The following is a 21,141-nucleotide window of genomic DNA, read 5'->3' on the forward strand; positions in this document are numbered from 1 at the left end:
GCCCCAAACTGGAAAAACTCAGATGTCCTTCAGCATGTGAATGGTCAAATAAATCATGGTGATCTGTGTGGTAATGCAATGAAATACTACTCAACAATAAAAGGGAAAGGACTATTGATATATGTTATGACCTTGAATATCCAGGGAATTATGCTGAGTATATAAAACCAATCCCCAAATGTTACATACAAACATCCTGTATGCTTCTATTTATATAACATTCTTCAAATGACAAATTATAGAAATGGGGAACAGATTAGTGGTTGCCAGTGACTAAAGGGGAAGCACTGTGGTATAAAAGGGCGACATGAGGGATCTTGGTGATAATGGAAATGTTCTGTATCTTGACTGTATCAGGGCCAACAGCCTGGTTGTGATCTTACGCTATGGTTCTGGAATATGTTCCCACTGGGAGAAATCTTGTTAAGGGTGAATGGATCCCTCTGCATTATTTCTTCCAGCTGCATGTGAATTTGTAATTATTGCAAAGAGTTGAAGGAAAAACAAAAAATAACTGTGTATTTTTTTAAAGTGATGGAATTAGCAAAGAACAGGAGACTGTTACAAATGACCAAGAAAACTAGAAATAGAACCAAAATTCTTAGAAAGGAAAAACATTGTTAAAATTAAGAACTTGAGTGGATGCTGTATTGTTTCTTAGTGCCACTGGAACAAGTTACCACAAATTTAGTGGCTGAAAACAACAAGAATTTATTTTCTGACATTTCTGGAGGTCAGGAATCGGAAATGTCTCACTGTGCTAAAATCAAAGTGTCAATAAGACTGTTCCTTTGGAGGCTCAATGGAAGAATCCATTTTGTTGCCTTTTCATCTTCTAAAAACGCCCTTAGTCCTTGGCTCAAAACCCTGTTCCTCCCTCTTCGAAGCCAGCAAAATCAGGCCAAATTCTTCTCTGCTTACCATCTTTTTGATTCTTCTTTTTCTGCCTCCCTCTTCCATGTATAAGGACCCCTCTGACTACATTGGACTCACCTGATTAATCCACCATAATTTTCCCATTTTAAGGTTAGCTGATTAGCACCCTTAGTTCCATCTGCCACCTCCATTCTGCTTTTGCCATATTCACAGTTTCCAAGTATAGGCCATGGACATGGAAGGCGGTGGAGCTGGGGGTGGGATGGGGTGTAGTATTACTCTGCCTACCACAGATGGGTTAAAGAGCTGATTCAAATACTTGCAAAATAATTGCTGAATGGAAAGACAGGAATGAGGAGGTTACTCGGAATGCAGCCAGAGAAACAGGATATGGAAAATAGAGTTTAAAAGCCATGAAAGATAAAATTCAGAATCCTAGGAGGAAAGAGAATTTTTAAAAAAGATTATTTATTTATTTATTTATTTAACAGAGAGCTCATAAGTGGGGGGGGGGGGCCTGGGAAACAGGCTCCCTGTTGAGCAGGGAGCCCAATGCTGGAGGGTAGGGGGCTCAATCCCAGGACCCTGAGACCATGATCTGAGCTGAAGGCAGAGGCTTAACCCATTGAGCCACCCAGGCGCCCTGGAAAGAGAATTTTTGTAATTTTTCTGTCAGAGGTTAATATAAGGGTAAACAGAATTAGCATCTTTATTGTCTTCATTTTGGTGTTTACAAGTTGCCCTTTGTATCCCATCAATTTTACATTTGCAAAGTTTTACTTTTGAGTTAATAACGTACTTTTTCAGAAGGCAGCCTTTGGTAGGAACTTAAATATTCAAGAGCATTTGTGGTTACAAGACTGAACGCATTTTAGTGTGAATGACATCTTATAGAATCAGTAAGCCTTGTGCAGACCTTCCCTTTTTAAACGTTAAAAATTAAAACGTTTAAAAATATTTTATTGGGGAAATTTATTAAAATTTATTTCATTGGGGAAATCACTGATTAATTATACAGTATAAAATGTACACTGCCAAGAACAGATTTAAGAACAGGAAGAAAGCCTTAGATTTTTAAAAGTATAAATCGAAGTAAAAGCTCTGTTGTAAAGTTTGATTACTTTGAGCTCCTTTTTAACCAGGCGCACGTGTCCCACTTTAGCAAGTTGCACCGTGGCACCCACGCTCCGCCTCTGGTTGCAGGATCGGGGGTGGTACTTTTAAGGGGACTGGCTGGCCTACTGGGCTTCTCGCCACCATGGCTCAACTGGCGCCTTGAGTTCCCAGGCGTGTCACCCCTGAGCGAAGGCTCCCGCCCGCTCACTGAGCCCTGCGCGGTGGTCGGCTGCTCGTGCTCCGGCGGGGAGCGCCCCTTGGGGCTCCCGGCCACTTTCCGCGCGCCGCGTCTCCCGACTGCCGGCGAGTCGGCAGCCTCAGCGCCGACCCCGCCTCGTCCGCCCGCACCGCCTCCGCCCCTTGCCGCTGCCAGCCCAGGCGAGAGGGCATGACAGGCAATGCCCTCCCGGCCAGTTCCCGTTCCGGGCCGGGGCGCGGCCGCTTCTGCTCCCAGCCTCCCGCAGCTGCCAGTGTCGTGAGCTCTCTCGGCTTCGGCGCTGCCCCAGGCCTCGGTACTCCTCGGTTCCCGCTCTATCTGGCCTTAGCGCTCCTCGGTTCTCGCGCTCTCGGGCCTCGGTGCTCCTCGGTCCCCGCGCTCTCGGGCCTCGGTGCTCCTCGGTCCCCGCGCTCTCGGGCCTCGGTGCTCCTCGGTCCCCGCGCTCTCGGGCCTCGGTGCTCCTCGGTCCCCGCGCTCTCGGGCCTCGGTGCTCCTCGGTCCCCGCGCTCTCGGGCCTCGGTGCTCCTCGGTCCCCGCGCTCTCGGGCCTCGGTGCTCCTCGGTCCCCACGCTCCGAGCCTCCGCTCGCTCTTGTTCCCAGCTGCTGCGAGGTCTGCACACGTGGAGCCCAAGTAAGTTCCAGCGACTGGGGATGGTCGCACCGGGAAGAAGTTTCCTGGGGTCCTGGGCGCTGCTAGCGGGGAGGCGCAGAGAGGAGGGATCCTGTTTGTGGGCGGAATGCAATATTCCCCCTGGAAGAGCTCCGGGTGGGACAAGGAGGAGAAATGCAGTTTGAGGAATGCAGAAAAAGTTCAAACGGATCAACTTCGATGTCTGCGGAATCCCTGATCCCTCGTTAGGGGATTTCTAAATCCGGCCTGCAACTTAGAATGCCCCTTGCGTATCCCAGACCAATTACATGAGAATTCCTTGTGGTAGGACCGAGGCCTCTAGGGCGTTTGAACTCCCCAGATGATTCCAGTGTGCAGGCAGGGCTGGGAAAAACCAATCTCCAAATAAAGGATGGCTGCCAAGGAAGGTGGAAAGACCGCCGGCAGGGACGTTGATGGAGTCCAGCAGCAGACGGATCCCGCTGCACCCCTGTCCTGCGTGGTCTTGGGGACCCGGCAGCGGGCTTCCGTCCGGCTGTCTGAGCCGCAGAAAGGGGAATGAGACTGTTTGGCAGGGTGAATAGCGTGTTCAAAATGAACCTCGTGTATTCACACGGTCTTTTGGCGCATTGTGAAAAACAAGGACTGCCGGATCCTTATGATTCCCCCCTGATTCTGCATTCCAGAAGATGACACCATTGTTGCATTGACATGAAATTGGGGGATACCGTACACCCATGGCCTCGACAGCTTCTGGGTAATCTGCTTTAAGGGGGAGGCCAGGTGTGTTTGCCACAGGGTTTCCTTCTGAAAGCCTTCCATGTGGGTTATACCATATCCAGCGAAGGGTAATCCTACTGTGAATATGAGAGGATTGAATTTCCTAGGATGGACCCTTCCTCATCCGGGGGAGGGGGAGATAGTTGGGACCAAGTAGCTATAACCCCAGAAGCAAGACCATTGGACAAAACACAGACTTCTAACGTGTGTGCAGAGCAGATTAAAAAAAAAAAAAAAAGTATTTGCAACAAACAGCCCAGAGGTAGAAGAAAGGACTTTTAAATGTTTTAAGAAGAGTACTTTTAATTTTTGTGGAGTGGAGAAAGAAGTTCAGTGCTTTGGAGTCCATCCAACCTGGACCCAAATTCAGATTCTGTCACTTCTGTGATATGTGCCCCTAGGTAAATTACCTGAAAACTGGGGATAAAAATGGTAACTCTGTCCTGGGAATAATATAGTTAAATGAGATAATGTGTAGCAAATGGCAGGTGCTCTGTGAGCTGTGGTTATTTGTGTCTGACACCTGTTTTCTTAATGCAGCCATGAAGGGTGGGGGGATATTTGTCCAGAAATTGTCTCCCTCAACATTCCGCAGTTCTTCTGCCCTGCTAAGGGGAGAGTTTCTTCCCCCTTGGACCTCCAGCTGCTTTGAGGTCTGGAATCTCAAGCCAGCAGTCCCCCCCCCACCACCACCACCACCCACCCTTTGCCCCCAGGGCTAATTGAGGGCTTTACTCCCTGCAAATGGAATGAGTTTCTTGACAAAAGAAAGCAGTCCTTAATCTTGAGACTTTTCCACTCGGCTGCTGCAGAGACCAAAAATGGGCTCCTGAGGAAGCTGGGCTATCTGTAGGGTTTCAGACACACTCGTGGGCACATACATGTGGCTCTTCTGCTGGCAGCGTCCCCATACAACACGCAGGCTGCTCCTGTTTTTCCTCTTGATTCTTGGCCTAGGGACAGTGAATTGTTCTTCAATGACCAAGAACAGTAGGAATTTTGGGAAGGGGAACCCAGATCCTACAATGGTCATTGCCAACATCCCGGCTGGACCTTTCACCCTTGGACCTGCTCTGTGTGTCACCGTCAGGATCACTCCCAGTAACAGAAGCACTGTTTAGACGTCAGTAATATAAACAATGATGTCATGTAAAAATTAAGATTAAATGTTTTCGCAGTATATGTGCAATCGCTGATTTTTGCTTAAACATGCATATCAAATTCTTGTCTCTTTTTATCTGAAGAAAAGAATTCAATATTTCTTCAAACTCTAAGTCTAGGATTTGAGGTCTAAGTTACCAATTTATTTTACGATTCTCTTTTGGAAGGATTTTAGGCAAGATGAAATTAGAAAAGCTAAAATTTTCCTTGTGCTGAATTTTTGTCATGCAGAAGCTGTAGATATTTGGCTCGTTTCTAGAAGTCCTGGCCAAGGTCACGGTCAAGTTGGTGGGGCAAAGTCCCACACAAAGGGCCTCCTTTCCTCCATCCACAAAGTCTGAATTTGTTTGGAGGAAATGTCTTTGATGCATCAAATGCTCATTGAGAGCAAGTGTTTTTTCCAAACTTGCTTTTTCTAGTAAGCAGTGAACAGTCACTGCCATTTCAATTAACTTATGGTTTTCACCCAGTGCTGTAAAGTGTGTCAAAGCAAGACTTCCTGGCTGGAATTCTTATTCTTGTGTTTTATCTAGAATGGCCACAGACCAAACTGTGGGCAGAGCTTATGTCGCAGAGATGGTCAAGCTAGTGTCGCCACCACTCCTGCCTTTGCCCTGCCCCGGCGTCTGATGCCAGCCACATCTGGGGGAATGACAGTCTGAGGGCATCCTGGTGCTCTAGTGCTGTCGCAGGGACCAGCTGCTGTAAAGCGAGCAAAGAAATTTTGTGCCGCACTTCATTAAAATCCGAAGGATAGTCTAGTAAACTGCCATTTTGGACTTTGTTAGGCGGGGTAGTCCTTTTCCTCTAAATTAGAGAAAACTATAGTTTAAAGGACTAATAAAGAGATCATCCTAAGGGCCCTGGTAATGGCACCAGATTAGCTTCAGGTTTTAGTAGGTCCATATTTAATTTATTCATTCATCATTCATTTAAAGTAGGCTCCGTGCCCAGCATGGAGCCTGGCATAGGAGCTTGAACACCAACTCCCAAGATCAAGACCTGAGCTAATATAAAGAGTGAGACCTTTATTTGTTTTTTTTTTTTTTTTTAAGATTTTATTAGAATAAGAGAGAAAAGACAAGCAGGGGGGAGGGGTAGAGGAAAAAGCAAACTCCCTGATGAGTAGGGAGCCCTACATGGGACTGGATCCCGGAATCATGACCTGAGCCGAAGGCAGATGCTTAACTGACTGAGCCACCCAGACGCCCTAGTATGTTGGTATTCTAATAAAACATGAGAAGTCACTATATTCTGTTTCAGGATGTTGGTAGTTGCCCTCTTTCTGTGTCTTTGTCACCAGGCAGCTGAGGGGCAGCATACAGTTGGGAGAATTGTAGATATTTTCAGTAGGGCAGCCATGCATTGCGGGGGGGGTGGGGGGGAATCCTTCCATGGCAGAAGAGCTGTGAGTGGATGCCGATTTACTGGAAAAAAGCAGTTGTGTTGTTCTAATTACCAAAAGGTTAATTTGTCTCATGACTAAGAACTCCCCGTGCTTGATTTTAACACCTACCCCTAGTTGCTCCTTATGACCCGCAAACCAAACCTTCTAGAAGGAAGTTGGTGGAAAGCTAGGCTTTCCTGTGAGGATGTCCTTACTTCATACAGTTCATGACAGTGGGCTCTTTCATTGGGATGGAGCCACTCATGGACCCCATTTATCAAGGAAGTGTTTTACAGTTAATAGGGATTCAGGCACATCGATGGTTTCAGTTAGAGGTATGCCATCTGGAACAAATACGGACAGGCAGGACAGAAATGGAGAAAAACTATGGAAACTCCTAGCTCAAGCCCCTGCTTTATTCCTTAACTGTGTGACCTCAGCCAAGATATTGAACCTCTCCAACCCTGTGTCCTCCTTTGTCAAATAGTTACAAGCAATCTTTCTTTACAGTGGTTTTGAGTATTTGATGAGGTAATGGATGTACAGTGCTTAGCACACCTCCTGGCTTTCAGGAAATGGCAATTATTATGATACTGATGATAAAGATTGTTTGGGTTGGAGCGCTGGTCTTGGCCTGTTTGAGCTGCGTGGCTTTGGATAAGGTACCGAGCCTCAGTGTTTGTCTCTGTAAAATGGGGAAAACTCTACCTACCTGATAGGATTGATTTGGGCTTGATGAAATGGTGATACACCCGATTCAGTAGACCCTAAGTAGTGCTAACACTTACACAGATTTACTCACATGGATTTACTGTGCACAACCCTGATCCCCCAACCCTCTGGGCTAGTTATCATTTGCCCCGTCTTAAAGAGGAGATTGCTAAGGCACCATGAGATGACATAAGTAGCTTGAAGTCACCAGATAGTAAGCGCTGCACCTGGGGTTTGAAGCAGGACCCTGTTACCACACCCCACCCCACCCCACCCCCTGCAAGCAGAGCTCCACGAGCGCCCCTCCCTCTGCTCCCCTCCTCCACTTCCCCATGCTCGCCTCCTGCCCTTGAGGAACTCTGTTTCTCACACAGGGCCCCAGCTCCCAGAGAACTGCCTGCTTATGAAGTGAAAGTGGGACTCCTTCCCCACCCCGGATCTGCAGCTTTTAAATCTCACCCATTGCTTCCGCCGGCAGAGCTGAGATCCACTGGGTGTGATGGGGCTTGGGGGGGCCCTGACACTCTCCTGGATTGCTGTTCTTCGAATGGGTTATGGTGTTCATTTGGAGAAACCCGCCCTCTCCGTGCATGGGGATTGTTAGCCTGGGTGTGATAAAACCTACCTTCCCCCAGACCGTTGTGCGGGGTACTTGGAGAGACAGAAACAAGGCCTGGAAGTTCCAGATGGAGCTGAGGTGGGCACAACCATATTTAAAGGATATCCCGTTCAAAGTGCAGGGCCCATCCCCAGTAGACTGCCTTTTCAGACGTTTCTTACTTGTCTTCCCTCTTCTGTACCCTCTTCTGGCAATCTTCCAGATTCCCCAAATCTGGCCTGAGCCAGCACAGCATGGGCCAGGATAAGCAGGTTCTCTATCAAGGGCATTGTGGATGCATTGGCCTTTCAGAGAATGAGGCGGCAGCTGTTTCTCTGGCTTTCCTCTGGGTGTGAAGTGCTTTGCTGGCCCACCAGCCTGGTGTTGAGGGCTGTTAGAAAGCTCTTTGTACCTTCTGGTTCCTTCTGGCTCATGGGGCCTTCAATTCTTCAACACATTAATTCAACAGATATTATCACAAGACCTTGCCAGTGCCAGGAGTCTCTGAAAATGTTTGGGAGACAGCAGTGAATGAAACAGACCCAGTGCCTGGCCAAAGGGAGTTCACAGGCTAGCAGAGGAGGAAGGGGTGGGACATCCGTACATAGTTTGGGAACTGGGCTAAGTGCTGTAAGTGAAAACAACAGCATGTCAGGAAACAGAATATCAGAGCTGGACTAGGATTCAGGAAGTCTGGGATATGCCTTCCCAAGAAAAAGCCTTTATGACCAGGACTTGGGATGAGAAGAAGTTAGAGCGTCCCAGACACAGGGAATGGCGTGTTTGAAGGCTCAGAGGCTGGAAAGCATCAGGTGTGCTGGTGAATGTGCAGAGAGAGCTAAAGAATGAACCGAACTCAGGTCAACCAGAGCCTTCTGGGCTGGAAAGGATTTGGGATTTTATTCTAAAAGACAGAGGCCTCGAGGAGATCGTCTCTCCCCCTGCCTTTTCTGTTTGTAATCTACAAGAAAAAGATAATTAGCAACCCCTATTTGTTAAGCTTTATGAACCTTGTCTTATTGTGTGAGACAATTCTGGAGACAGAAATGATGGTTTTCAATATCTAGATGAATCAACGAAAGTCAGTATAAAGTCAAAGAGGGCTGCGCCAGGAATCGGAGCACCAGCTCCGTGGTACTCTGGGGCCGAAGTGTAAATGCATGTGAACCTCCTAGGTCCCAGCATCCTTCAGCAGGAGCCTCTGTGGGTGGGTGCTGGTGGATTCCAGTCCTTCCTACCTCCTTAGAAATAGGAACAAAAGGCCTCGAAGAGCAGAGGCTCTTCAGGAGGATGGTTGTCCGAGCATCCACATCGGCAGCAGCAAAATGCTGGGAATCCCATCTCCCCCGCCAAGGGCAATTTTTCTTGCTGGTCTGCTGTCTCTCTGGCTTTTGCCCCAAAGTCCTGAAAGAGGTACCTTCTCCACCCTGTTCATCAAACCAGGAAAATGGCATACTTAAAAGGCACAGGGTTTGGAAAAAAAAATTCTTCCCTTGGAGCTTTCAGGTCACAGAAAAAGCCTCCAAACCAGAAGGGGCCGAGGCCTCACCATGGCATGCCAGCTTGCTTTGCAGGGTCTGCACTGTCCCCTTTCTCCATACTCCTGTGACGCTGTCATGAGGTCACAGAGTGAGGGACCGTGGCAGGTCAGGTCTCTTTCGGCTGGTGGGTGGGCCTGTTCCCTAAGATAGGACACACTGGGTGAGGTCTCTGGAGGTCCCAGGCCCTGAGTGTTGCTGCCTCTTGGGGGAAACTTGGCATCTTCCCAACTTCTCAGCACCCCTCAGGGCCACCATGCACACATCCCAGATACCCCGTGTCTGGGCTTCAGATAGATTTGTGTCCCAGATGGTTCTAACTGTGGCTGCATGTTCAAGTGGGGTGAGTAAGAGTCTCGAGCTAAGTGTTTTGGCCAGCAGTCAACAGTGTTTATTTACACAAGGTCAAGTTTCAACTCAAGCCTCTGAGGTGAGGAACATATTCTGTTCTGACAGAGTGCCTTTCCTTTGAGAAGCCCCAGACACCTTCTGTGTGGTCTCTCAATGCCATCTCCAGATGTCCTGGGGCTTCCAGACTGGGCACCTTCTTCCGCCTACAGACTCAAATCCACTTAGAGTTCCAGATCTGCGTCTCTGATTTGAGGCTCTGTTGGCTTACTTTATTGAGATATTTCTGTTCACTGACCCTCAGAGATGAATACCAAGCAGGGGGGTGGGGGTTGGAACTTTGGTGTTCAAAACCTGGATAACACTAGGAAAATATCCACCAACACTTGCACATCAGCCCCATAAGGCATCGTGGGGGACATTGTCACAAAGCATAGGTGATTTTGTGCTGAGATTATGCATAGACAATGCCCTGAAGTTGCAAGCTGAGCTCTGATTGAAGTTTTTAAGGCAGCAGCTCATATAAATGCCTTCAAGCAAGAGAAAGTACTGGTGTCTGCAAATTTGAGTTTATCCACTAATAAACTTAGCAAGTGACCTCCCCTAAGTGAGAGTGTGGACTCTGGAAATCCATAGTCGTTCAGTGCATGTTAACAAAGCCCCAGATCTAAACGGGGCTTTGTGCCTGATTCATTCACTCCATTCTGTTCTCTGGCAGCCTCTGTTCTAGAGCTTCGGTGATGAACCAGATAGGCACCATCCCTCAGTCAGATGCTGGGCCTCGAGGATGAGCCAGACTGAAGTCCTAGCCTCGTCTCCCTTCTTGGCCATGATAAGTGCTTACGGTGGGACCAGGACTATTCTGAACACCGTGTGTATGTTCGCTCATTGAACCCTCTCAGTGATCTTAGGCCGTGGGAGCTATTACTATCTGCACCTTGTAGATAAGAACACTGAAGCTCAGAAGGGTGGTGTGGTGTCCTTTGTCCAAATCACACAGCTGGTGATGCGAATCAGATAAGCTGGGTTTAGAGTCTTGGTCCTTCCCTGTCACCATCAATCACTGTGAAGGGAGAAGTCAGGAAAGGGAAAACACCTGTGCTCCCAGAGAAATGGGAATGAAGTACTGTAGGAGTTCCCAGCAGGAACTGCTTGGGGGCGAACAGGGTGAAGGGGCCTTACCCTTCCCCATTTGGACAGGTGTCCGTCCCTGCTGGAGAGTGTGGTGGGGGAGGGGATGAACTGCTGCAGCCCAGGCAGCTCTTCTGACCAGAAGTACACGGAAGAAGTATTTGCCTCCTTGCCAGGAGATCTGGGTTCTGGTTCTGGTTGATCCACCCTGCCCTGGGCAGTTTCCTCATCTCTAAAATGGGGACATTGACCAACATTATGGTCCAGTTTGGAAGTCCATGGTTCCAGCAGAGAAGGGAGAGGCTGGCTCTGTGTGCATTCCCCACAGGGTTTCTTGACCAGAAGATTTGACTCTGAGGCATGTGTGTCAGACATTTGACTTCCCAGAAGGTCCGGACAGTGTGATGGGATGTCTGCATTTCATCAGCGTCCCTCCCATCCCAAGTGCTTACATCAGCTGGGGCTGCATTCCTTCCTTTGTAGGCAGCGATTCCCTGTCTGTATCTGGAATCCTGTGGCGCTTTCACAAGAAAGGAAGATAGGAAAACAATCTGAGGAGTTTGAAGTGGGGGGGGGGGGGCAGGTGGTGGGTATTAGAGAGGGCACGGATTGCATGGAGCACTGGGTGTGGTGCAAAAATAATGAATACTGTTATGCTGAAAATAAATAAAAAATAAATTAAAAAAAAAAAAAGAAAAAAGAAAGGAAGATAGAAACCCGGATAGATGCAGGGAAAGGAGGAGGGGGAGGAAGAGAGGGGAGATTAGGAGACACTGACTGACTTCTGCATCTGCTTTGAAATTTTGAGGGATTAAGGGCTTTCAGATACTTACAGTAAATGAGTGTTAATGGAGCTCAATCGCTTCAAAGAACTGTAGCCTCATCCATCTGCTCCATTTTTCTCCAGAGACAACTGTCTGTAGTTTTCTGGTATGACAGAGGCAAACAGGAGTCGGCCTGTTTTCTAGGATTAGAAATTAAAAATTAAGAAGAAAAATGAAAAGAAACAACAGCAAATGAGAGAGAGAGTGAGAGAGACGTAGACCCATTAAAGAATGGCAGCTTGTGCTTCTCTCCTGTCAGAAGCCTGGGAGCGTAGCTGAACTCGTGTTTTTTGGATCATGCAGCAGAGAAAGTGGGAGCCAATTTGAGCTGACCCATTGCGTGTGTTCTCTGCACCGCTCTACCGATCTTGTGTGGAAGTATGCCGGGCACTCGCTTTCTGTGAGATTGCCATTGGGATGGGCGAGTCCTCCCACTTGTCCTGCACCTTGAGTATCCAGATGCTTCAAGCCAACACACACAGTATAATGATCTTCATCATTTTAAAACTGGTCTGAGGAGGCGGTGGATCCTAGTCACCAAAATGAATCTCAATCCAAGAGAGGAGAGATTTCCTTGAGGAAATCCAGATCTGACCCTCCCTGCTCATGGGCGTGGGGGGCGGGGTTCAGGCTTTGCTGGGGCTTACCATCAGGTTGTTGGGGTCTATTCTGATTGATCTTTTATAATCTGGGTAATATCTCTGGAGTAGGCAGGGAATGGTGACTTCACTGAACTCTTCTTAAATCTGAATTCAATAAATAACTATCAGTTGTCTGTTACCTGACGTCAGTGACTGACCTCTGTCGTCCAGGTCTGTGGCAGTGAGAGTTTTGGACACCCATATTTGTGCATGGCAGCCTGGGGCTCTGCCGGAGCTGGTGTTTGCTGGTTAGACCTTCATGGTCAGAAAGAATCTAAAATGATTTCGTTGGTAATGATTACCTTTCGGGTGGGAAGCACATATTGGGTGGGAAAATGTGAGGTCCTTATGGCATCGTCCATCAAAGTGAAAGTATCACTTGGAGTCAAAGCACTCCCCAGAAGGGACTTGAGTTGGCATTTTAAACTGGGCAGAGGTTTGTGCTACATGAAAGGAAGGGAAAAAGACTAAAGGAAATGAAGTATTTAGTAATCATGGAGCATTTCTTCAATAAGGTATTGCTTGAGGTCCTAAGACTGAAAAAAATCTACCTGAAAGTCAGTTTTGCTGATTGTTTTGCTCTGTAATTTTTCTGTGAAGATTATTGATATTTTCACTTTAGATTCCTTCTTTCAAACCAGACTTAATGGCAATACCGTGAGTGGACAGCCTCCTACCCAATGGAAGGCAAAATAAAACTGTTTCCACCCACAGACCCGTCAGCTTGACTGTGATATTTCGCCAAACTAAAAGGAGCATTTCATTTATTCACAGGTGTGTGGAAAGAGTTGTGCTGTCCCATCTGAATTCGTTTGGTTTCAGTGAAGTGTCATTTCATTTCATGGGGACGGGGCCTTTCTGTCTAGGGGCATGGGCTTTTTGAGTTGAAAGTCAGAGGTCCTTCAGACAAAGTGATTGCTGAGAATGTTTCATTGACCTGTCTCAAAACGGCCTGAGATGCTCTGATGAGTAACAAGGGCTCCTGGGTGGCTTAGTCACTTTAGCATCTGACTCTTGGTTTCAGCTCGGGTTGTGATCTCAGGGTCATGGGATCAATCCCCCACATCAAGCCCCATGCTCAGCCCAGAGTTGCCTTGTGTTTCTCCCTCTCCCTTTGCCCCTCCCCACCACATGCATGCATGCATGTGCACTCTCTCTCTAAAATAAGTAAGTCTTTAAAAAAATAAGATGAAAAGGCTCTAATGTAACTTTAAATTATGCAAGTGTATATTTTTTCCAAAAAGTTAAAACATTACAAATAAAGTACTATGAAATCCTGGTGCCTTCCTTCCCTGTCCAGAAGTAATCTCTGTTCTCATAGAGTGTGTCCTCTCCGAGGTAGTTTTCTTTGCATTTATGTTTATAGATGTATGCTCGTAGAAAATATAGTGTTTTGTGTGTCTGTAGGGCAGGGGATGTGAGCGAGTTATATAAATGTTACATCTCTATTTCTGTCAGCAACTTGCATTTTTCAAGGAATGCTATGTCTTGAAGATCATCCTGGGTTAGTACATATAGCTCCGTCATACTCTCTTTCATCACAGATGACGGTTCATACCTGACCATCCTGACCGCCGGGGTGACGGTGGCCGGGCTGAGGTGCAGTGGGTCTGGGGCTGGTAGGATGACAGGGTGTGGGACTGCAGGAAGCAGATGCGGCCGCCTTAGCCCCAATCAAGAGTATGTGAGACTTCCTTGTGTGTCTTTTCCCCCTTTTAATACATTAGTATTTTTTAAATAAGTGACTGTGAGCCAGAGGCAAGCAGAGAATGGTGTGTTATTTTAACTAAACTCTTAACTCAGTAACTGGAGTCGATGTTCTGGTTCCCCAAAAATGACTATAGCGGTTTATCTTGGCTTATCTTTACTAGAGGTGGTCTTTAATGTCACGGGATTTTGTCTTAGAGAAACTGGTGTCTCGTGAAGGGAGGGCGAGGGGCCGTGGTGTGCCTCCTCTCCACCTCCAGCCAGCTGTCTGGCCTGTGACAACTCACTGCACCCCTCTAGACCTCAGTTTCCTAACATGCCGTATCCTTTTCTTGCCCAAAAGCATGGTATCTGTCAGGCTGGGCTCAGTTACAGGTAATCCCCAGATCTTAGCAGCTCAGACCACAGAGGTCTGTGTCTTGCTCGCACTGTGCCCATCCTCACTGCCGTGACTTCCGGGCCCAGGTGGATGGAGCAGCTGCCATCTTGAAGGAGCTGGTCAGAGCGTCAGAGGAAGACGATGGCAGGCTGACACCCGCTGCCCCGAGGCGGGGAGCTTCCTGTCCGGAGTAACTCCTCCTACTTCTGTTCACATTTCGAGAGTCCAAGCAAGGGACTTCAAGGGGGAACAGAAGTGTAACCCTGCCTGGTACCTAGGAAGAGAGTACAAACTGTTTGGTTTTAAAAGATTTTATTTATTTATTTATTTATTTATTTATTAAAAATTTTTATTTATAGGGGCACCTGAGTGGCTCAGTGGGTTAAAACCTCTGCCTTCGGCTCGGGTCATGATCCCAGGGTCCTGGGATCGAGCCCCACATCGGCCTCTCTGCTCCATGGGGAACCTGCTTCCTCCTCTCTCTGTCTGCCTCTCTGCCTACTTATGATCTCTGCCTGTCAAATAAATAAATAAATCTTTAAAAAAATTTTATTTATATTTGTGAGAGAGAGCAAGTGAGCACGAGCAGGGGTGAAGGGCAGAGGGAGAAACAGACTCCTCCCAGAGCAGGGAGCCTGACAGGAAGCTTGATCCCAGGACACTGGGATCATGACCTTAGTGGAAGGTGGATGCTTAACTGACTGAGCCACCCAGGTGCCCTAAAGATTTCATTTTTAATTAATCTCTACACCCAACGTGGGGCTTGAACTCATGAACCCGACATTAGGAGTCACATGTTCTGCTGACAAAACCAGCAGACGCCCACGAGTCCAAACTATTTAGTGAGCCACTTACTTCTGTCACTGTGCTGTTTTGCGAGGAAGCAGGAGGCGAGTCTGAAACTGTTCCATGGTCCGTGAAATCCTATCCCACACGCTGATCCTCTCTCTCTATGTACAAAACCATTGACCTTTTTGTTCCGGTAGCCTCCCAGGTTTCCAGAGAGCAGCAGCCTGTTTGGGAAGCTCACATTTTGAGAAATGAACAGAACTTGGCAGTAGGGGGACAGGGGAGGGCGGTGGCAGGTGGCGAGGGGGGTCAGCCTAAGTGCAGAGGCTCAGAGCCCTGGCCGGATTCCAGAGCACCTGGTGCCAGCCAAGCTGGCTTTGGTTTTGCTCGTGTTTGTATTTGTTTCCGGTCTCCATGTGGCAAGTGTCCGCCGCAGAAATGCTTGCAGAATGTCAGAATGGCCTGACTCCACAGAGCTGACCCTTGAGAACACTCTGGGCTATCACACTAAGTTAGTCTCTGCTGCATTGTTCAAGAATGCTTGAGGGACTAGGCTCCAGATCTGTTAAGGATCTTGTATTGCAACACCAATTTGTGGAAAGCTGTGTCCTTTACTCTGAAATTGCTCTCTTTCAGGCCCAGGATGAATGATGATTCCCAGCAATTGGGGGTCTAAGGGAGAAATCATGAGGTCATTATAGAGGACGGGAAATGATTTTCTTGAGGTTTTTGTTCTTGATCTAGGCCATGTCAGTAGGAATGGAAGCCAGATTCTCTTTGCTCATCCTGGGGGTTGACATTCATAGCTATACTCTGGGCTGGGTGACGTCTACACCCCGGCTTTGCTGGGTGATTGTGCACAGAGCAGAGCTGCTGCTGAGCCGACTTGTTTACCAGCATCTAACTCAGTGTCTCAGAGATAACACTGAGGCTCTCTCTGTTCAGAGAGGTTTATTATAAAGATGTATGGGAAAGGGGTGGCACCCCTGGGTGGCAGAGGAGACTGGGTCCCTCAGCAGTGGGCTACCTGGACCGAGCACTTGTGTGCTGGGGGTTATTGGGACTCAGCGCGTCTCACATTCCAGGCAAATGATGCTGAGGTCTCCACTCTCGGGCAGGCCCACTCCTACGAGACAGGGGCGCTAAGCACTTGTCCTGGTGACCTCAGCCACAGAGGGCTCCGGCTGGGCAGAAGGAAGCCCGGTGGGGAGATGCAGCCCGGTGTTCTGGCTTCGTTGCTCTCTTGGTACGCTCACCACACTTGAAATCTCTTGCTCTGTCCATCTGTCCATCTGTCCTGCCAGATTATAAACTCTGTGACTTTGGGAAGATAGTTAACCTCGTGTGCCTCAATTTCCTCATTTGTAAGTCAGCAGTAACACTGACCTCTGCCACCTAGTGTTGTCCCGAAGAACTGAGTGAGGTAATAGAGAAGATTAAATCAGATGATCATTACTGATATTTACTTGATGCCCAGTCCAGGCACTTTGAATATGAACTAAGTCTTTACAGCAACACTTTGGGACAGGGACTGTCCCTATGAAGAAACTGAGACACAGAGAGGCTGGCTAACTTGCTGATGAGCTCTGGGCCCCTCAGCCTGGCTGGCTCCAGAGACCACCTCTAGCCCTGCGTTACTGTGTCTCTCGCAGGGAGTGGAAAGCATTAGCTGTCTCCAGGGCCTCCAGTAAAGGGCTCCCTCAGTGTTAGTGACAATCCTTCTGGATCCTGCTGGGGCCACCTCGCAGAGGAGGTCTTGACACCAGACCTCTGCAGAAGGATGCAGGAGGCCAGCCTCCTGGAGTCTGCCCAGTGCCCCACCCCCCCCTTCCCCCCGTGGTCCTCCCGTGGGTCCTGTCGGTGATAGCACATTGTCCTGCTGACTGGACTGGCCTCAGAAGGGGGCAGCTGGCTTTGCAGAGGGGGTTCAGGCAGCCAGGCTGACCCAGGCCAGGGACGGTGTTGCCACTGGGCGTCATCCTTGATCCTCCAGTTTGGCGAGTAGAATTTCTCTGAGGGCTTTAAAAGATCAAAGAGTGGCAGGTGGTTCTTACTCTCCTTTATAAAATAAAAACCCAGTCCAAAAAGTGTCTGTCAGGAACTTGCTTCTGCAGCTCCAAAGAGGACCTTGCCAGTCACCTAGAAACAAGGGAATGGTAAGGGTACAGCAGATGTATACGGTGTGATTGCCAGCAAGCAAAAGATCAGTGTAGGCATAACTGTACAGAGAGAAAAACAGAAAGGGAATACTCCAGAATGATAACAGCATTTCCTGACGTTTCCACAGTAAACAGATAAATTGCTTTTATACTTGAGGGAAGTTATTGAAACATAAAAAGGCACATCTATGGAGATGAACATCTTTATAAAGTGCTTTTTATCTTAGCATCTCCATTACAAAGAATGAACATTTACTTTCAGGGTCGCTGGGGGTAGTGGAGAAGGAAGAAAGCAGCAGCACGGGGGCGAAATCCTTTAGAAAGTGAAACTGAGTGTGGGGGAAGGGCCCTGCCAAGGTGCTGGGACTGAAAGGGGAACAGGAGTCAGTCAGTCTCTGCATGGGCGCCCCGGTTGCTCTGTTCCCAGATGGGACTCCTTTCTAAGTGAATCCTTTGACCCATGTGTCCCTGTGAGCTCTTCCTAAGCATGCTGACCATGGGTCAACCCACTCAGCTCCACGCCCCGCCCCCCTCCCGGCCACCTACATACTTCTGGCTAATGCAGACCTCCCACCATTCTTGGGTTCCAAGTTCACCTTGGGCAGAAGTCTTTGCTTGGTCTCCTCCATTTTCCAGTTGTTTTGTTCTCCTTGCATTTGGTGTTCTGCTAGGTTTCTGTTGATGTTGTCTGCCTTGTCCGTGTGCCCCCTGGTGGCAGGGGGACAGTGGCCTTTATGCACAAGGGGTATAAATGAACAAACGAATGATGCTCAGGTCTCGGCTCTCGGGCAGGCCTACTGCCCTTCACCATGCTCTTCAGCTGGGAGGGCGCCCGTAAGACTGTCTTGCAGTGGGGCTCCCTGGAAGGTGTGGCTTCATACTACAGCTCACCTACTTCCCCTCCAACTTCTCCTGGCAGCTGGCCAGCGAAGGAGAGAGTGGGGGCAGCCAGAGGACACAGGGAACTGCACTGACCATGTGCTTGTTCTAAATAAATTCCTGATCTGAGAGGAAAAGCTCAGTTTTGCACCATGGAGTACAATGTTTGCTGCGGGGTTTTCATATATGGCCTTTATTATGTTGACATATGTTCCCTCCAAACCCACTTTGTTGAGAGAAATTTTTCTGGAGGGGGAAGAGAACGGGTGGGGGAGGGCTAGAGGGGGAGAGAGAGAGAGAGTGTCTTAAGCAGATTTAAGCAGGCTCCACGCCTAGTGTGGAGCCAGATGCAGGTCTTGATCGTGACCTGAGCTGAAATCAAGAGTTGGACCCTTAACTGATTGAGCCACCCAGGCACACCTGTTTTTCTTTTCTTTTTTCCTTAAGGATTTTATTTATTTATTTGAGAGAGCACAAGCAGGGGGAGCAGCAGGCAGTGGGAGAAGCAGACTCCCCACTGAGCAGGGAGCCTGATGTAGATCTCAGTTCCAGGACCCTGGGATCCTGACCTGAGCAGAAGGCAGATGCTTAACTGACTGAGCCACCCAGGTGCCCCTATTTTTCTTTTCTAATGTATGCATATAAGTCTATAAGTTTCTATGGTTTCTTTAACTATATCCCACAAATGTTGATACATTGTATTTTCATTATGTACAGTTCAAAATATTTTCTAACTTCTGTTTCCTCTTTGACCAGTTGTTTGGGGATTTCTAGGTATCCTTTTTTTTTTTTAATTAAAGATTTTATTTATTTATTTGACAGAGATCACAAGTAGGCAGAGAGGCAGGGAGAGAGAGAGAGGAGAAACCAGGCTCCCTGCTGAGCAGAGAGCCTGATGCGGGGCTCTATCCCAGGACCCTGGGATCATGACCTGAGCTGAAGGCAGAGGCTTTAACCCACTGAGCCACCCAGGCGCCCCCCTTTTATTTTTTATTTCTGCTTGATTCTACTGTGGTCAGAGAATATATTCTGAATTATTTCAGTCCTTTAAAATGTGTTAAGAGGGGCGCCTGGGTGGCTCAGTCGTTAAGAGTCTGCCTTCAGCTCAGGTCACCATCCCCGGATTTTGTGATCAAACCCCACATTGGGCTCCCTGCTCAGCGGGAGGCCTGCTTCTCCCTCTCCTACTCCCCCTACTTGTGTTCCCTCTCTCACTATCTCTCTCTCTGTCAAATTAATAAATAAAATGTTTTTAAAAATGTGTTAAGAACTTATGTTATTTCAGTTTGGACTACTATTACACGTGCACTTAAAATGCTAGGCATTCTGTTGCTGTTGGGTTTGTGTCCTATAGCTGTCATTTGGGAAAATTGTTATTCTGTTGAGATTCTCCATATCGTTACTGTTTACTAATTCCTTGTTCTTTTTGTTCTTTTAGTTACTCTGAGTCATGTATTAAACCCCTCCCCCATTGTGACTGTGGATATGTCTAGTTCTCTTATGATTGTCAATTTTTGCTTTGTTTTGACAATGTTACTAGGTGCATACAGACTAAAATATTGTATCATCTTATAGGATTGATCATTTTATCATTCTGAAATGTTTTTCTCTCTACTAACGTTTCTTCCCTTAAATTCTTTATTTTTAATATAGCTATGCCAGCTTTGCTTTTTTGGGTGAGGGCATACCTTATATTTCTTTTCCTTTTGGGGGAAATGAATGAATGAATTAAACCCCATCATTTTACTTAAGATATGTCTCTCTAGGCAACATGTAGTATTTTTCTATCATATCTGCCAAGCTGTTTTATAATTGGAGTATTTAGTACATTTACATGTAATGGAATTATTAATACATTTGCATTTATATCTGTTGTCTGGTTTCTATTTGTCTTGGCTTTTTTTTTTTTTACCCTTTTATCTCACTATCTTTTTTTAGAATTAAGTGTATTTATTATTCCATTTCCTTCTTCTTTTGTCTTGTATATGTTTCTTTTACTGTTTTTTTAGTGGCAATCTTAGAGATAATAATCTGACCTTTGAATTATTACTGTCTAAAACAAAGTAATACTGGGTCATCCGGCTGGCTCAGTCACTGGAACATGTGACTTAATATCAGGGTCATGGGTTCAAGTCCCATGCTGGGCATAGAGCTTATTTAACAGAACAAATAAAATAAAGTCATATTTTTGCCTAGAACCAGAAAGTGCTTTGAGCTTAGAACACTTTAAATCCATTTATTCCCCTCCACCTTTTGAGTTATTACTGTTACACATGCTAATTCTGCATATATTTTAGATTCAACAGGATATCAGTATTGTTTTGTTTAGTCAGTACACATTTCTTTTTACTCACATTAAACTTTCTGTTGCTCTCATTTTGTTTTTGTCTTAGGATCATTTTTCTTCTACCTGAAAAACTCATTTCTATATACATACACACTATATGTGACCTATATATGGCACTTCAGTCAAGATAAAGAGTACTTCTATCTCCCCAGAAATTTCTTTATCTCCCTATGGAGTCTGTTTCTCCTGTCTTCTCCCTCCCCAACCCCAGGAAACCACTGTTCTGATTTCAGGGTTAGATTTCTAGAATTGTATGAATGGAATCATATATTATGTACTCTCTTGAGTCTTGTTTCTCTTTATGCAGCATAATATCTGTGATATTCATGTTGTATTTCCTTCATATTTCTTATCAAAGAGTGCTCTACTGTATGAATGTACCCCAATTTGTTGATCAGTTCACCTATCGTTGGCCTCTGTAGAAGTCATGAACTACTGTATCACAACTAGAAGTAGAAGAAACTTGTTTAAAAAAAAAACCACAAAATTGTCAGAACCTCTGAGTCTTTTCAGAAGGCAGATTTCTAGAATGGGAAATATTTGCAGAAGGCAGATTTCTAGAATGGGAAGTTATAAAATAGAACTTTTCCACAGGTTCTTTTTTTTTTTTTTTAAAGATTTTATTTATTTATTTGACAGAGAGAAATCACAAGTAGATGGAGAGGCAGGCAGAGAGAGAGAGAGAGAGGGAAGCAGGCTCCCTGCCGAGCAGAGAGCCCAATGCGGGACTCGATCCCAGGACCCTGAGATCATGACCTGAGCCGAAGGCAGCGGCTTAACCCACTGAGCCACCCAGGCGCCCCTTCCACAGGTTCTTGATACATACTGTTAAATGGGGTCCCAGATGGTCTTCTCCAGGATATAGCCCTACCCACGGTGTATGAAAGTCCTTGTCTCACAATACCATCAATGGCATTTTTGACAAAGAAGCTTTGACAAGAAA

General features: G+C 46.9%; 2 protein-coding genes and 1 long non-coding RNA gene across 7 annotated transcripts in view; 2 read left to right on the forward strand and 1 right to left on the reverse strand.

Moving 5' to 3' along the window:
* The first annotated feature begins 307 nt into the window (after positions 1-307).
* On the forward strand, positions 308-4,275 carry LOC116568749. Its single transcript, XM_032304416.1, has 3 exons — positions 308-370; positions 2,185-2,495; positions 2,560-4,275. The coding sequence occupies exons 1-3, from the start codon at positions 308-310 to the stop codon at positions 3,002-3,004; spliced, it is 819 nt and encodes a 272-aa protein (XP_032160307.1). The 3' UTR covers positions 3,005-4,275.
* Positions 2,756-21,141, forward strand: part of NOD1 (nucleotide binding oligomerization domain containing 1) — a 68,972-nt gene continuing 50,586 nt past the window's right edge. For 3 of the 5 annotated variants that reach the window (XM_032305729.1, XM_032305733.1, XM_032305732.1), the window contains exon 1: positions 2,756-2,840. The gene's annotated coding sequence lies outside the window, so the exon portion shown is untranslated. Of the gene's footprint in view, positions 2,841-9,046; positions 9,338-21,141 lie in introns of those variants that run through there. The other 2 variants (XM_032305730.1, XM_032305731.1) reach the window with 2 other exon arrangements.
* Positions 5,920-9,043, reverse strand: LOC116569451. The gene is made up of 3 exons (XR_004277033.1): positions 8,874-9,043; positions 7,484-7,960; positions 5,920-6,187 (listed from the first exon to the last, which is right to left on the reverse strand). It is a non-coding gene; the product is annotated as an uncharacterized LOC116569451 (long non-coding RNA).

Source organism: Mustela erminea, chromosome 11, assembly GCF_009829155.1.
Source record: "Mustela erminea isolate mMusErm1 chromosome 11, mMusErm1.Pri, whole genome shotgun sequence".
NCBI classification, from domain to species: Eukaryota; Metazoa; Chordata; class Mammalia; order Carnivora; family Mustelidae; genus Mustela; species Mustela erminea.

What these genes read in the sequence shown, in the direction of transcription:
- LOC116568749 (XM_032304416.1), top strand. Translation starts at nt 308, where the DNA reads ATGAGGGATCTTGGTGATAATGGAAATGTTCTGTATCTTGACTGTATC. An exon ending in GTATCAGGGCCAACAGCCTG is followed by an intron (nt 371 to 2,184) that starts GTTGTGATCTTA and finishes CCCTGAGCGAAG; the next exon opens with GCTCCCGCCCGCTCACTGAG. An exon ending in TCTCGGCTTCGGCGCTGCCC is followed by an intron (nt 2,496 to 2,559) that starts CAGGCCTCGGTA and finishes TTCTCGCGCTCT; the next exon opens with CGGGCCTCGGTGCTCCTCGG.